Source organism: Triticum urartu, chromosome 5, assembly GCF_003073215.2.
Source record: "Triticum urartu cultivar G1812 chromosome 5, Tu2.1, whole genome shotgun sequence".
In the NCBI taxonomy this organism is placed as follows: Eukaryota; Viridiplantae; Streptophyta; class Magnoliopsida; order Poales; family Poaceae; genus Triticum; species Triticum urartu.
In genome coordinates, this window is record NC_053026.1 from 31,921,037 (window position 1) to 31,934,588 (window position 13,552).

A 13,552-nucleotide genomic window follows, 5' to 3' on the forward strand; every position below is an offset into this window, starting at 1 on the left:
TCCTCTCCCATCGATTTTGATCGAATCCGACACAATGTCAAGCTCCGACAGCCGCTCCGACTCCGAGTTGGATCCCGACTTTGAGCTGGCCCTCCGCGTCGCCTTCAAGCGCTCCAAGATGGAGACCGGGAGCAGCTCCGGATTGCAGCGTCGCTGCAGACGCAGCTCCCCCGCCGACACCGCGCGGACACCGACGCTGGCCCCTTCCCGACCCGTGCGTAGCTCCGACATGCCCGCGCAATCCGTGCCTCCACTACACCGACCGTTGCCCGCTCCGGCTACTGCTCCCTCACGTGGGCAACGGTGGGTGCTTGTGCCCGCCCCGCCGGCCTTGGCACGCACGCCGGAATCAGAGGTGCGCGCCGCTCGCCGCGAGAGGTAGCGGGAAAGGTAGAGGAAGGAGGCGGAGCAGTCCGCGCCCCGCCGCCGCGGGATGCAGGTGGAGCCCGACGAGGATGCGTGGCTTCTCGATTGGGTCTACCGCCGTTCGCTTACGACGGCGGAGACGGACGCACGGCGGCTCCGCTGGAAGAACACCAAGGCGCTCCGGATTGCAATTGAGCAGTTCGAGCGCGAGGCCGCGGCGGCGGCTCGGCTCGCGAAGCTCAAGCGGTAGCAGGACAGGTCCGTCCCGCGGTTGAAAGGCATCATCGTCCTCTCCGACACCTCCTCGTTCGACGACGACCGCCATGGCTCCTCGTCCGACGACTCGGACGATCCTTCACCAGTCGCCGACGCCTATAGCTGCGTCGGTGACAGGAAGGGCAAAGGGCCGACGAGGTAGTGTTGAAGCTCCGTCGTCTCCGTCTTTTATTTCAAATTTTTAGTAATATATTAAGGCTTGTCCGATGTTTATGTGAATTATGTGAATTTTGGCGATCTTTTGAACGTCCGTTGGTGATTGGAATGTGCATTTTTGTGTCTGGTTCTATGTTTGTTTGATGATTTACGTTCTATGTTGCATGCTTTGATATGGATATAGGGTACCGGATATGAGATACACGGACGTAGACGACAGGATTTGAGAAGGGCCTGGTCGGTGTCCGTGGACGCAGCTGGGTGACTCCGGATTTGCATGTTGAGGATGTAGATGCTCTGACAAGAGGTTTTTTTCTTTTGTTTTGGAGATGGATGGGGTCAGAAACGCGAAGGGGTGGGCCGATTCCTCATGCGCCGTGGGTAGCGTCGCCTACACACCCCTTGGATCGATGGCGAGGCGGGGTGGCTCACGTGGCGGCCCCCGTCGGGCATCTATATATAGCGGCTGCGGTTGCAACCCAGCCCAAACCGAACCAAACCGTCCGCATAGAGATCGGTGCCGTTGGGAGAACCCGCAGAGGTCGATCGAGCGGCACATTTAAACCCCCGCGCCCCGGTTGGTCGAGCGAGGCGGCGCGGAGAGAGTGGAGAGGAGGGAGGTGGTTGGCATCCATGGCGGGTCATGCGGCGGCGGGGGTGTGCGCGGCGCCGATGCAGGCGACGTCGCACGGCGCGTTCCAGGGCGACAACCCGCTGGACTACGCGCTGCCGCTGGCCATCCTGCAGATCTGCCTCGTCGTCGTCGTCACCCGGGGCCTCGCCTACCTCCTCCGCCCGCTCCGCCAGCCGCGCGTCATCGCCGAGATCATCGTAAGCACGTCCTCTCTACTCCCCTCCTTCTCATTCCGCCGTCTCCGTTGATCTAATTATTACCTGCGTGCACGCAATTGATTTCGCTCGCCGCCTCGCCGGCCGGTTCGATTGGACGTTGGTAGCGGTTAACAGCTCGCCGGGCGTGGTAGATAGCTAGCTAGGGTTTTAATTCGCCGGCTAGTTCGTTCCGCGTCGTCCACGCACGCGCGTGCGTGCATGCCCGGCCCCGTCCGCGCTTTTGCCGGGGACGACGACGACGGCACCGCACGCACGGGTCCTCCCAGAAGAATCCAAGCAGCCGGTCCGTAGTCCGTTCCGTTCCGCGTCCGCTGCCGAATTTTCTCCGGCCGCGGCGTGGAAGCGCGAGGGGGACGCGCGTCACACGTTCTACTGGTAGTCGAGTTTGACTCGTTGATTAGAAAAATCGGGGGTAGGAGGATGGCCGGAGGAAGGCGGAAGAGACGACGGGACAGGCGAGTCCTTCCTTTGAGTCAGCGTTTCCGTCGCTCTCATGGCGTCGCTCGGCTCGATCCCCTTTCCTTGTTTCTAGCACGCGATGGAGACAGTCAGACTGGCCTCACTGTTGGATTTTGTGGGGGCACGTGGCTCCGAGCTACTTAATCAGGGATTTGGTGCCATATATCTAATTTTTTTTGCTAGCTACCAACTCTATAAGTATATTCGGGAAATTCGTTATAGGCACCCGAGACAGCATCTAGCAGCTCTGGGTTTCATCATGGAAACAAAATGGATTGCTACTAACTCTAGGTTAAGAAGGTCAGAATAAAAGTAGGCATATTCGGGGTTCGATGGACAGAAGAAACCCGTCACTTGAGACAGCATCTAGCAGCTCTAGCTGTGTTTCATTATGAAGAAAGTTTAATTAAAATGGAAAATGGTGCTCAGATTAATTGGTGGGGAATTAATTAGATTGAGTTCCATCAACTAGTCCCTCCATCCGAAAACAAGTTTGGTTCTAGATACATCCATTTGAAAAACAAACTTGGGACAAGTTTTTCTGTAAAAGGAAAAAAAACAGCAAAGAAGGAAATGAAACAGAACCCATGCTGATTTGGTATGTATGCATGTAGTGTAGCCAGCCAGCCGATGCTGATTCGGTATGTATGCATGTAGTGTAGCCAGCCAGCCGATGCTGATTCGGTATGTATACACTTTTTAATTACTCCCTCCGTTTAGAAATACTTGTCATCAAAATGAATAAAAAGAAGATCTATCTAGATGTATTTTAGTTCTAGATATATCTCTCTTTGTCCATTTTGATGACAAGTATTTTCAGACGGAGGGAGTACCATTTTTGGCATCGTCGCCGGAGTTAAGAGTACATGGGCAGATAGAGACCATGTGCTGTAAGACCGATTCAGTTCAGTGCTGTCTAAAATTAGCCATGAAGGTTAATTAATTAATTAATCCGATGTAGTGGGAGCATGCATTTGAGTTTCGCCGAATTGAAACGAAGAAAACCTAGGGGCAGTGCCATGCTGCTCACGTGGCCCGATCCCAACTCCCCCGGGGCATGCCGCCCTTCCTGATCGCTTGCCGACAGACAATAATTTACGGTGCAAATTTGTGCACAGCTGTCTAGAGATTAGAGTTATTCGCTAGCTTAGCAAGAAGAAAGGAGGTTACATGGTACGTATTATATTGATTCCTGAATCCGTAGACGGGACGTGAGACCATCTCCTGGGGCACCACCACTCCATGATCCGCGCCACGTCTGGAGGACACCCGAGGAAGATATCATCAGCATGTTTTTTTTTTTTAGCCGAAACCATAGAACAATCGTTCTACGGTATTTTATATATTAAATAAAGTAAAGTATATTTACAAAAGGCTAAATAGCTAAATAGCCAACAGCAGGACATCAACCAACACCAGTTTTAGGAAACATAACTATCATGAGGAAATTAGAGATTATGCTCGACCCAACTGGTAATCAGCTCAGCTTTCTTCGTCTTTGCTCTCAGCCTAGTCATTTTCATGCCTTCTCGAAGATAATGTTGCCAGGACCCATAACTTATTGGCACCTTATTGAAGATTTTATCATTTCTGATCATCCAGATGCTCCAACAGCCCATAATCACCACTTCCATTGCAATATCTTTGGGCAGCTCTCTGAGAGTGAAAAGAACTTCATCATAGGTTGATGTGCCTCTGTGTTTAGCAGGAGTAATTCCATACCAGCAGTAGCTAGCAAATTGGCAATCCCAAAAAAGATGAGTGCTGGTTTCAACAGTAGAGTCTGCACAAAGGGCACAGTTGTAATCATCTAGATGCATACTTCTGCGCTGAATCATATTCCTGGTGCTCAGTCTGTCATGGAGCAAAAGCCAAAAGAAAATTTTGTGCCTGAGCCTACAAGATGTTTTCCAAACTTTCTGAAAGATCTCATGAGCATTGCTAGGGCCAGACATGGCTTTATAAATGGTCATAGCTGAGAATTTTGGATTATTGCCTGCCATGATCCAAGAATCTTTGATTGTTATGTCTGCCCTAGTTGTCAAGATGTGCTTGGTTGCAGTTATGAAATATGAACTGTGATTCTCACCATGTACGTATGCGCTAGCAAAAACAGCCCATCCTCTTTGTTGCTGTCAGCAGCAAACAGCGCACAAGTTTCGACGGAAAGTGGCCTGCTGGTGCACGCGGTCGGCGTTGAAATGTGCTTTGCTGGTGACGACGTTGAGGTGTAGAGATCTCATTGTACCTGGCGATCCGCAAGTCAATGACCCGTGTGTCTGTTTCTGCGTTTGAATATAGCACTGCAATCAACTTGCTGACCTGCACGACCTCCCCACGCCGCACGTTCTGTTGAGACTTCAGACACATGCGTATATATAGCCCCTCTTATTTTGGAATGAGTTCTTTTGGAATAAATAAAAGCATCGCCGGTTATTAGTTGTACACTTAGAATTGGTCAAATGAAAGAACATGGACATGATTGTGGCCATTGTTCACGGCCAGGTTATAACTTATAACTTGCTTCTGTTGCTTGCCTTGCTTAACTAATACTACCAGTAGTCAAAGACACGGTGCTAAAGTAAACTAAGGGCATCTACCTGCTGTAAGCCTGTAAGAAATGTGGAACAAGCAAGGTGATTTGTTTAAGTGCATTATTGTTGCTAGAAAGATATGCCTGCTGGCTAGTATTACCTAGCTAGCTGTCATTGACTTGCAGCCGGACCTTGCTTAAGCAAGAGAAAGTACTGCCAAATGCCAACTAGATTTACTTACAAGCTTACTCCTCATCATGGTAGTAACTTGTAAGAGCTTTCATATGGACACCCAAAAGTAAATTTCGTATCCTTTGCCGGGATTCTCAAACACCTTAATAATTTTTTCTTGGTTGCTTCGATTAGAATATGTTATCGTTCAACCGACCTTCTAGCAAAAATGCTTGACAAAGTGACAACTACCTCTTCGATCTCTAACACGGCATGGACTTACAGAGATTGGAGGACCCCTATGCCTATGGGCAGTTTTCAGTTTTGTCATCGGTTTGACAGGGTGACAAAATGACCTCACTTTTAGCTTTTTCAGAGTTGACATCGGGTTCGCAGGATAGGATGACCCGCTATGAACAGTTTCACACCATTGTTAATTTTCCTTTCTTACCAGTGCAATTGCAATCTTTACTGCATCTCTGAATCATGCGTTTCGATTTCTTTATCTGAATCCAATAAGTGGGTAGTAGACATTGCCTTGCTTAGCTACTACTCCCTCTCCGTTCCAAAATAACTGTCGTGGTTTTAATTCAAGCTTAAATTTTTGAACTAAAACCACGACACTTATTTTGGAATGGAGGGAGTAGTAGTCAAAGACACCAGCAGTGAGAAATGTGGAACAAGCAAGGTAATTTGTTAAATGCATTATTGTTGGTAGAAAGATATGCTTGTTGGCTACCTAGCTGTCATTGACTCACATGACATTTGCTTAAGCAAGATATAATAGGGCGCATACTTGCCCCAAGTGCCAACTAGTAGCAGCAAACTTATTCATAAGCCATGTAGTAACTTGTAGCAGCCTCCTATGGACACGTACTAGTAATTTTGTAGCTTGAAAGCCGTTTTTATAATATGGGACGGGAGGGAGTAATTAAGTGGCCGACTTGCCAGAACTCTCTAACACCCAAATATGTCCAAGCGACCTTCTAGCAAACTGCTTGACAAAATGGTGAACCTTTTCAGTTTTGGCATCGGTTTTCACAGTCACTGCATATCACTCTGCTCATCAAATCACAAATATGAAAAATAAAACTGATTATCCCTTGATTGACAATTGAACATACACACGCATACATATTACTCTGATTTTTCTTTTTGAGCTGGCACAATTGAATATCCTTTGATTGACAATTGAATATAAAATTTTTGAGCTAGCACAATTGATTTATCCATTGTTTGACAATTGAATATACATGCATGTCCCCTGCAAAAACAAAGAATATACATGCATGCAAAAAATTAAAATGGATGGAATGTTTGTTTTGGGCCTGCTTACTGAAATGGCATGCGTGCATGGTTGATGCAGGGTGGAGTCCTGCTGGGCCCGTCGGCGTTGGGCCGGAGCAGCAAGTTCTTGCACGCCGTCTTCCCGGCCAAGAGCCTGCCGGTGCTGGACACGCTGGCCAACCTCGGCTTGCTCTTCTTCCTGTTCCTCGTCGGCCTCGAGCTCGACATCGCCGCCATCCGCCGCACCGGCAAGAAGGCCCTCGCCATCGCGCTCGCTGGCATCTCCGTCCCGTTCGCGCTCGGCATCGGCACGTCGTTCGCCTTCCGCGCCACCATCGTCAAGGGCGCTCCACAGGCACCGTTCCTCGTCTTCATGGGTGTCGCGCTCTCCATCACCGCCTTCCCGGTGCTCGCTCGCATCCTGGCCGAGCTGAAGCTTCTCACCACCGACATCGGCCGCATGGCCATGTCCGCAGCGGCGGTCAATGACGTCGCCGCCTGGATCCTGTTGGCCCTCGCTGTTGCACTCTCTGGAGACGGCTCGCCGATCATCTCGCTCTGGGTGCTCCTCACAGCTACCGGCTTTGTCATCGCCGTTTGCGTTCTCCTCCGGCCGTTGTTGGCGTGGATGGCGCACCGGTCTCCCGAAGGTGAGCCGGTCAAGGAGGTGTACATTTGTGCCACCCTCGCTATCGTCCTCGCTGCCGGCTTCGTCACCGATGTCATCGGCATCCACGCGCTGTTCGGGGCGTTCATGGTCGGCATCGTCGTCCCCAAGGACGGGCCGTTTGCCGGCGTGCTCATCGAGAAGGTTGAGGACCTCATCTCGGGGCTCTTCCTCCCGCTCTACTTCGTCTCCAGTGGCCTCAAGACGGACGTGGCCACTATCCGGGGAGCCAAGTCGTGGGGCCTATTAGTGCTCGTCATCCTCAACGCCTGCCTCGGCAAGATTGGCGGCACTGTGCTCGCGTCACTGATCGTCAAGATCCCCGTCAGGGAGGCGGTCGCGCTGGGGTTCCTGATGAACACCAAGGGGCTCGTGGAGCTCATCGTCCTCAACATCGGCAGGGACCGCAAGGTGCTCAACGACGAGTCCTTCGCCATCATGGTGCTCATGGCCCTATTCACCACCTTCATCACGACGCCGATCGTCATGGCCATCTACAAGCCCGCGCGGCCGTCGGCGCCGTACAAGCGCCGCACCGTGGAGGGCGGCGCACCGGCGGACGCGGACAGCGAGCTGCGCGTGCTCGCCTGCTTCCACAGCAACCGCAACATCCCGACGCTGCTCAACCTCGTGGAGTCGACCCGGGGCACGGGGCGGCACCGCCTCGCCATGTACGCCATGCACCTGGTGGAGCTCTCGGAGCGGTCGTCGGCCATCTCCATGGTGCACCGCACGCGCCGCAACGCCATGCCCTTCTTCAACAGCGGGGACAAGACGGAGCAGATGGTGGTGGCCTTCGAGGCGTTCCAGCAGCTGAGTGCCGTGAGGGTGAAGCCCATGACGGCCATCTCGGACCTCGAGACCATCCACCGGGACGTCATCGACAGCGCCGCTGAGAAGCGGGCGGCCGTCGTCATCATGCCGTACCACAAGCTGCTCCAGCACGACGGCTCCTTCCACTCGCTCGGCTCCCAGTACCACGCCGTCAACAAGCGCGTGCTCCGGGGCGCGCCATGCTCCGTCGCCATCCTCGTCGACCGCGGGCTCGGCGGCCACTCCCAGGTCGCCGCCAAGAACGTGGAGTTCTCTGTGGCCATGCTCTTCTTCGGCGGGGCGGACGACCGTGAGGCGCTGGCGTACGCGACGCGCATGTCGGAGCACCCTGGCGTCGCTGTGACTGTGACACGCTTCCGGCCCAGCCGCCCATCGTCCGGCGACGCAGCCGACGAGGCGGCCATGGAGGCGTTCAAGGGCAAGGTCGAGGCCGTGAAGGACGGGTCGGCGATGTACGAGGACGTAGAGGCGTCGGCCAAGGAGGAGGTGCTCCAGGCGATCAACTCGCTGTCCAAGTCCAACATGTTCGTGGTGGGGAGGATGCCGCCGACGGAGCCGCTGGTGGAGAGGCCCGAGGAGCTGGGCCCCGTGGGGAGCTACCTGGCGTCGTCGGAGTTCAAGACATCGGCGTCCGTGCTGGTGATCAAGAGGTACGACCCGGCGACGAACCCGGCCAGCAAGAGGTTCGACCCCAAGGCGAGGCCGCCGGTGGCGACGGACGTGGAGGACGAGGAGATGGGCGGCGCCGGTGGCAGCGCGAGCGTGGTGCCCGTGCCGTGGACGCCGCAGAACGACCTCGCATGAGCTGATCGATGAGCTCCGGCCGGCTTCTTCGCCATCAGATGTGTGGTGCGTGTGGAGTCGCTACGCGATGAATTGTACATAGTGTGTTGTTGTGTAGTGCTGCAGCCTAGGGACACATGTTGCTGTTCGTCGAGCCTTCGCTCGGCTGTACCCACTGTTTCTGTTTCTATCTCTATCTCTGCTACATAAAAGAAACATAACATCTCCTCTTCTGTCTTAGGATCGTCCTACTTCTCTCACGAGTAATGCTAAACGTACAAACAAGTTACAAGCTTTTATAAAAAAGGTTAATTTGATTGATCAACAGGTGACGAGACGCCCTCACCCGCCTGAAAATCAGGGGGAGGAGGCAAGTTTATGATTGGTTAGTAGATGGAAAAAATCCTAGTCAGCGTGTAATTACGTGTAACTCTTTGTATGTTTAACATTATTGCTTCTCTCACCCTCACCCGACTGATTTGTCTCAGTTTTTTTTTTTTTCGGGTGATGATCCATGTATGTTACTCCCTCCGTCTCATTTAATATAAGACGTCCTTATATTATGAAACCAAGGAAGTAATTAGCAACACCAGCGCATCCCTCTTTTTAAAGCTAACGAAGGAAACCGACCAGCCTTTCCTTGATTCGTGGCAAGAAGAGCAGCCTAATTACAGCGGCAGCACAGCACAGGGCCAAGGAGCATACACGGTGGCGAGTCGCCGCCGGAGCTCTCTCTCTACCTACAGATTTTCACCAATCTCTCCACCTGAACCCTCTCTTTGATTTCATTGCCCTCCTACCAATCGCCATGAATTACCCGTTTACTCGCATATTGCCAAGAATAGATTTGAGGATAGTGAAGTTGTATAGATTCACCATGCTTCATGCTTTCAAATTATTAATTTTCAGGTGACTGGTTGATAGATGATGGATTTCTATTACGAGAGGAGAGAAGAAACGAGTTGGAGAGAAGATTGATGGCTGCATGCAGCCAACCGGCTCTTTTGTCCCTGATCGATTATCCCCCAGCTCCCAACCAGGAGTGTGGGACGAGTAGATGCCGGCGACGACGTGCGCGTCATGGCAGGCGGGCGTGGACACGTGACGCTATTCAGGGACAAGCTTGCCAAGGAGATCGGCGCCGTGAAGTATGTCAAGCGGGGCTACAAGGTATATGTCGTGGGTTTCAACTCCATTCATGTGTGTGCTTAGTTTTGGTGTTTGGTCTCGTTGATGATTCATAGTGGAGTAGAAACATGGCTTTGGAGCAGGCAGGGAAAGTCCATTAATCTCGGTTCACCTATGAACCAAGACCAATGAGGACATAGGTCCTGGTTCATGAGGCCAGGGCACGGGCCGGGTATCAGGGGCCATTGGTCCCGGTTTGTGTTTGGAACCGGGACCAATGGACCTTACTCCTGGCCCACCACCTTTAGTCTTGGTTGGTGTCTAGAACCGGAACCAATAATATTTTTTTACCCAAACAAAACTATAATATTCTACAATAGTAAAAAGAATCAATTAAAATGCTTTAATAAAACTCTAATAGGAAAAGGAATCAACTAAAGAGAATCAATAAAAAAATAAAATTTATGGAAATTAAATTAGATAAAATTTATGCAACTAAAAAGAATCATTTGTAGTATTATTGAAACTAAAATTATATAAAACTATTTTTATAGTAAAGTTAATCACAAACTAGTGATTCACACAAATTTCAAAGAATTCAAATTTAAACTATTCAAATTTGAAAACTAATGACACTAACAGAAAGTTTATAATTTTTCTGACCTAAAAGCAAAAAAAAATTTAAAAAATAAAGCAAAAAAATGAAAATAAATAATGAAAAAACAAAACAAAAATACTAGAAAAAATTTAATCAAATTTAATAAAATAAATAAAACAAAAAAACTGGAAAACAAAACAAAACAAATAAAATAAATAAAAATAGCAACAGTAAGTAGAAACAAAATAAAATAAGTAAAGCAAAAAATAAAAAAACTGGAAAAAAAATAACAAAAATGCCACCTACTGGGCCACCACGGCCTGAATAAGACTAGAAACCCAACCATGGGCCAGGATTTAGGCCCGCAGAAGGCCCAGTAGGCACACAGACAGCACAATGTGTTTTTAGACCCAGTAAGCATATATTTGAGAGGAGCTCGAGAGGGCAGCCGCAGTGGGGCTTATAAACCACTCCGAGCTCCTCTCAACTAGCGAGGTGGGACTAAACATTTGGGCGCGGGCAGGACAAGGACTTCGCTCTCGGTTGGTAGAACCAACAGGGACGACGGGAGGGGGGGGCATTGGTACCGGCTCGTGACACCAACCGGGAGCAATGCGCCTTTTTAGTCCCGGTTGGTGCCACCAACCGGGACCAAAGGTCTCAGTTTCCCGCCCTTTAGGCTGCTGAAAAGAGGCCCTTGGTCCCGGTTGATGTTACGAACCGGGACCAAAGGAGTACATTCGTCCCGGTTCGTGGCAAGAACCGTGACTAAAGCTTCATGTATATAAGGAACACTTGTGAAAATTTTGGTTTTCATCTTGCAGTTTGCCCCCGACGACGCGCGTGCCTCCTCGACGCCGCCAGGCTGTCGGACGCCGTCGCCCTGCCCTGGAGCCCACGCCGACGCCGTCCGCCGCCCGCACCGTCGCCGTCGCCCGTGCCCCTGCCCCCACGCGCCCCCGCACGCCATCGTCGTCGCCCGTGTCGTCGTCGCCGCCCACTCCGTCGCCCTCACCGCCTCCGCCGACGCCCTAGCCGCCCCCGCCGTCGCCCTCGCCGGCCGTCCCCGCTATGAGCCGCCGCCCCGACTCTCTTTTTTTATTTTATTTTATATATATATGTATTTTTTTCCATGTATATATACTAGTAATTTGTGCATATTATTATGTATAGTCACAAATTAGGTTAGTGCATTAGATGTTAGGTTAGTGTGCATTTTAGATCAGTTGAATTAGATGTTTTTAGTAAGTGTTTAATAGAATTAGTTAGAAAAATAATAAAACTAGTTAAACTAGTTTATTTTTAGTAAGTAGTACTTTATTTTATTTATTGTAAGTGCTAAGTTGAACTAGTTGATTTAATAAAACTACTTTATTTTACTATAGAAGTAGTTTATTTTTAGTAAGAAAATTAATAGAACTAGTTTATTTTTTTAGTTAAAACAATTATTCCTGCATCGACGTCGATGATGCCTATCCCGCATCCTCATCGTCGACTCGGCGGAGGAGGCCTTCTTGATCAGATTGCCATGTCCGGGACTGGGCTCCGCCGGGTTGGTATTGGGAGTTGCTATCTTCCGGGAGCTGTATCTTGGTGAGGAGCCAGCTCGTCGTTGACCCGAACAGGGTTTGGTGGCGGTCGCGTGGGCCAGTGACGGTGCCGAAGCTTTCGGACACCGCGGAGGTGGTACGTCACCGTGTCAGCGAGGAGGACGAGCACGTCTGTTGCTACATGGTTGCGTTGGAGGGAAGGTTCGACAATACCTGGCAGGTTCTTCAAGGATCTCACTGCAGCTATGATCCTGTGATGGTTCCTTCTTTTTGGGTGTCCACCACCCGCGCCGATACCTGTCGGGCGCTACAGTTCTAGCTGTAGTAGCGATGCTATATGTATGATACTATTCGAGGTGTATTAGTGATAATATTCGACGATGTACGGACGCAAGAGATGATGTAGTTTTGCTTATTAAATGCATGCTAATTTGAATACTGATTTATTTTACGATTTGGTTTTGTGTATTGAATGCTCAAATTGGAAAACTACTCCTACTTTGAATGCTAAAATTAAATGCTCGATATGTCCTTTTTTAGATAGATAATTAAACGATATTTCAGGTTGACTTTAAGTCTGTCGAGGCTCCACTATAAGAGAGGATGAAGAAGCCCGACTATTGTCGTGGGGGTCGTTTCTCCTTATTCTCCGGGTGCTAGACCTTTGTTATGCACTAGGGAAAGAAGGAGTAACGACCATCACCGACGGTCGCAAATGTCAAAGAGGAATTAGTGAGAGAGAGTCTCCACCATATAGATTCAGCAGACCGATAGTCGACCCGTGATGAATAATAATGATCTATTTTAATTTTTATAGTACATATATTGAATTGTACAAATAATCTTTGAATTATGAACGAAGGAAATGTCATCATCGGACGACGAAAGTCTCCCGGGGGAGTGCAACTGGTGCAACGACGACCAAGGTCTGTGCGACAGGCCTCACCTGGACGAAGATCGGCGCTTCAACATTAAGCTCCAGGAGACCTTTGATGTTGAAATGGTATGCAATGACGAAAAGTGTTTTTTCATAATTAAGCATGACTTCAACTATTTCAACGTGTAATTTTCATCTTTTACAATTCGAGTAGCTTATCTCATGCCATGCAAGACGCTATGTCTTGGAGAGGATGGATTTTAAAGACCATGAAAATTTCGAAACAAAGAAAATTCACCTAAGGACCCATCATGATGTGGATTTTGAAGTAAAGATGTATAATTCTGAGAGTGTAACCCATTTTGGTTGCAAAAATTGGGAAGCACTTTGCAAGATGTATGGTTTTTATGAGGGTATGCTTGTCACCATGGATATTGGTGATCCTGACATCGACCAAGACAATATGGACATTTGGGTCCTTATTGATACACTTCCAATTCTATCGCTATGTGAGTTTCTCAAACATAGTTATTAACTACTTTATATTGTTCATTTCAAAATATATAGTTGAAAGCTTATTTCCATTGACATCTTATCTTCATTGTTCAAACTATGTGCGGAACATGGTAGACATAACCTACTACACCGATGACTCTGAGTTAACTTACCAGGAGAAAAATCATTTGGTCGCATTTTGTACTGATCTTGAGAATTACAATATCTATTATAAAACTCCTCCACATTATGGTCAATACGTGCCACTAGTGCACGTGTTGAACTATGGTAACATCCATGGAGATGCCATGGTAAGATTTTTTTACTACTACGACATCCGTGCATCTTGTGCATAAATTCTTTTAAAACATTAACTACATTTCTAACTATGAAGTTATTACTATGTTTTTCAACAGAAAATCCTGAATGATTATGTGACTCATCTGATGTATCAGAATGATCGCCTTGATGTTTTGAACATACGGCCAGGTCATCCTACGAATCTCACCTGTCCATATC

The 13,552-nt window shown here is 49.2% G+C and overlaps 1 protein-coding gene across 1 annotated transcript; it reads left to right on the top strand.

Annotated features, from left to right (window-relative positions):
- The first annotated feature begins 1,271 nt into the window (after positions 1-1,271).
- On the top strand, positions 1,272-8,623 carry LOC125507705 (cation/H(+) antiporter 19). Its single transcript, XM_048672193.1, has 2 exons — positions 1,272-1,629; positions 6,181-8,623. Exons 1-2 carry the CDS (start codon positions 1,432-1,434, stop codon positions 8,404-8,406), a joined length of 2,424 nt encoding a protein of 807 aa, XP_048528150.1. The 5' UTR covers positions 1,272-1,431; the 3' UTR covers positions 8,407-8,623.
- The last annotated feature ends 4,929 nt before the right edge of the window (positions 8,624-13,552 follow it).

What these genes read in the sequence shown, in the direction of transcription:
- LOC125507705 (XM_048672193.1), top strand. Translation starts at nt 1,432, where the DNA reads ATGGCGGGTCATGCGGCGGCGGGGGTGTGCGCGGCGCCGATGCAGGCG. An exon ending in GCGTCATCGCCGAGATCATC is followed by an intron (nt 1,630 to 6,180) that starts GTAAGCACGTCC and finishes TGGTTGATGCAG; the next exon opens with GGTGGAGTCCTGCTGGGCCC.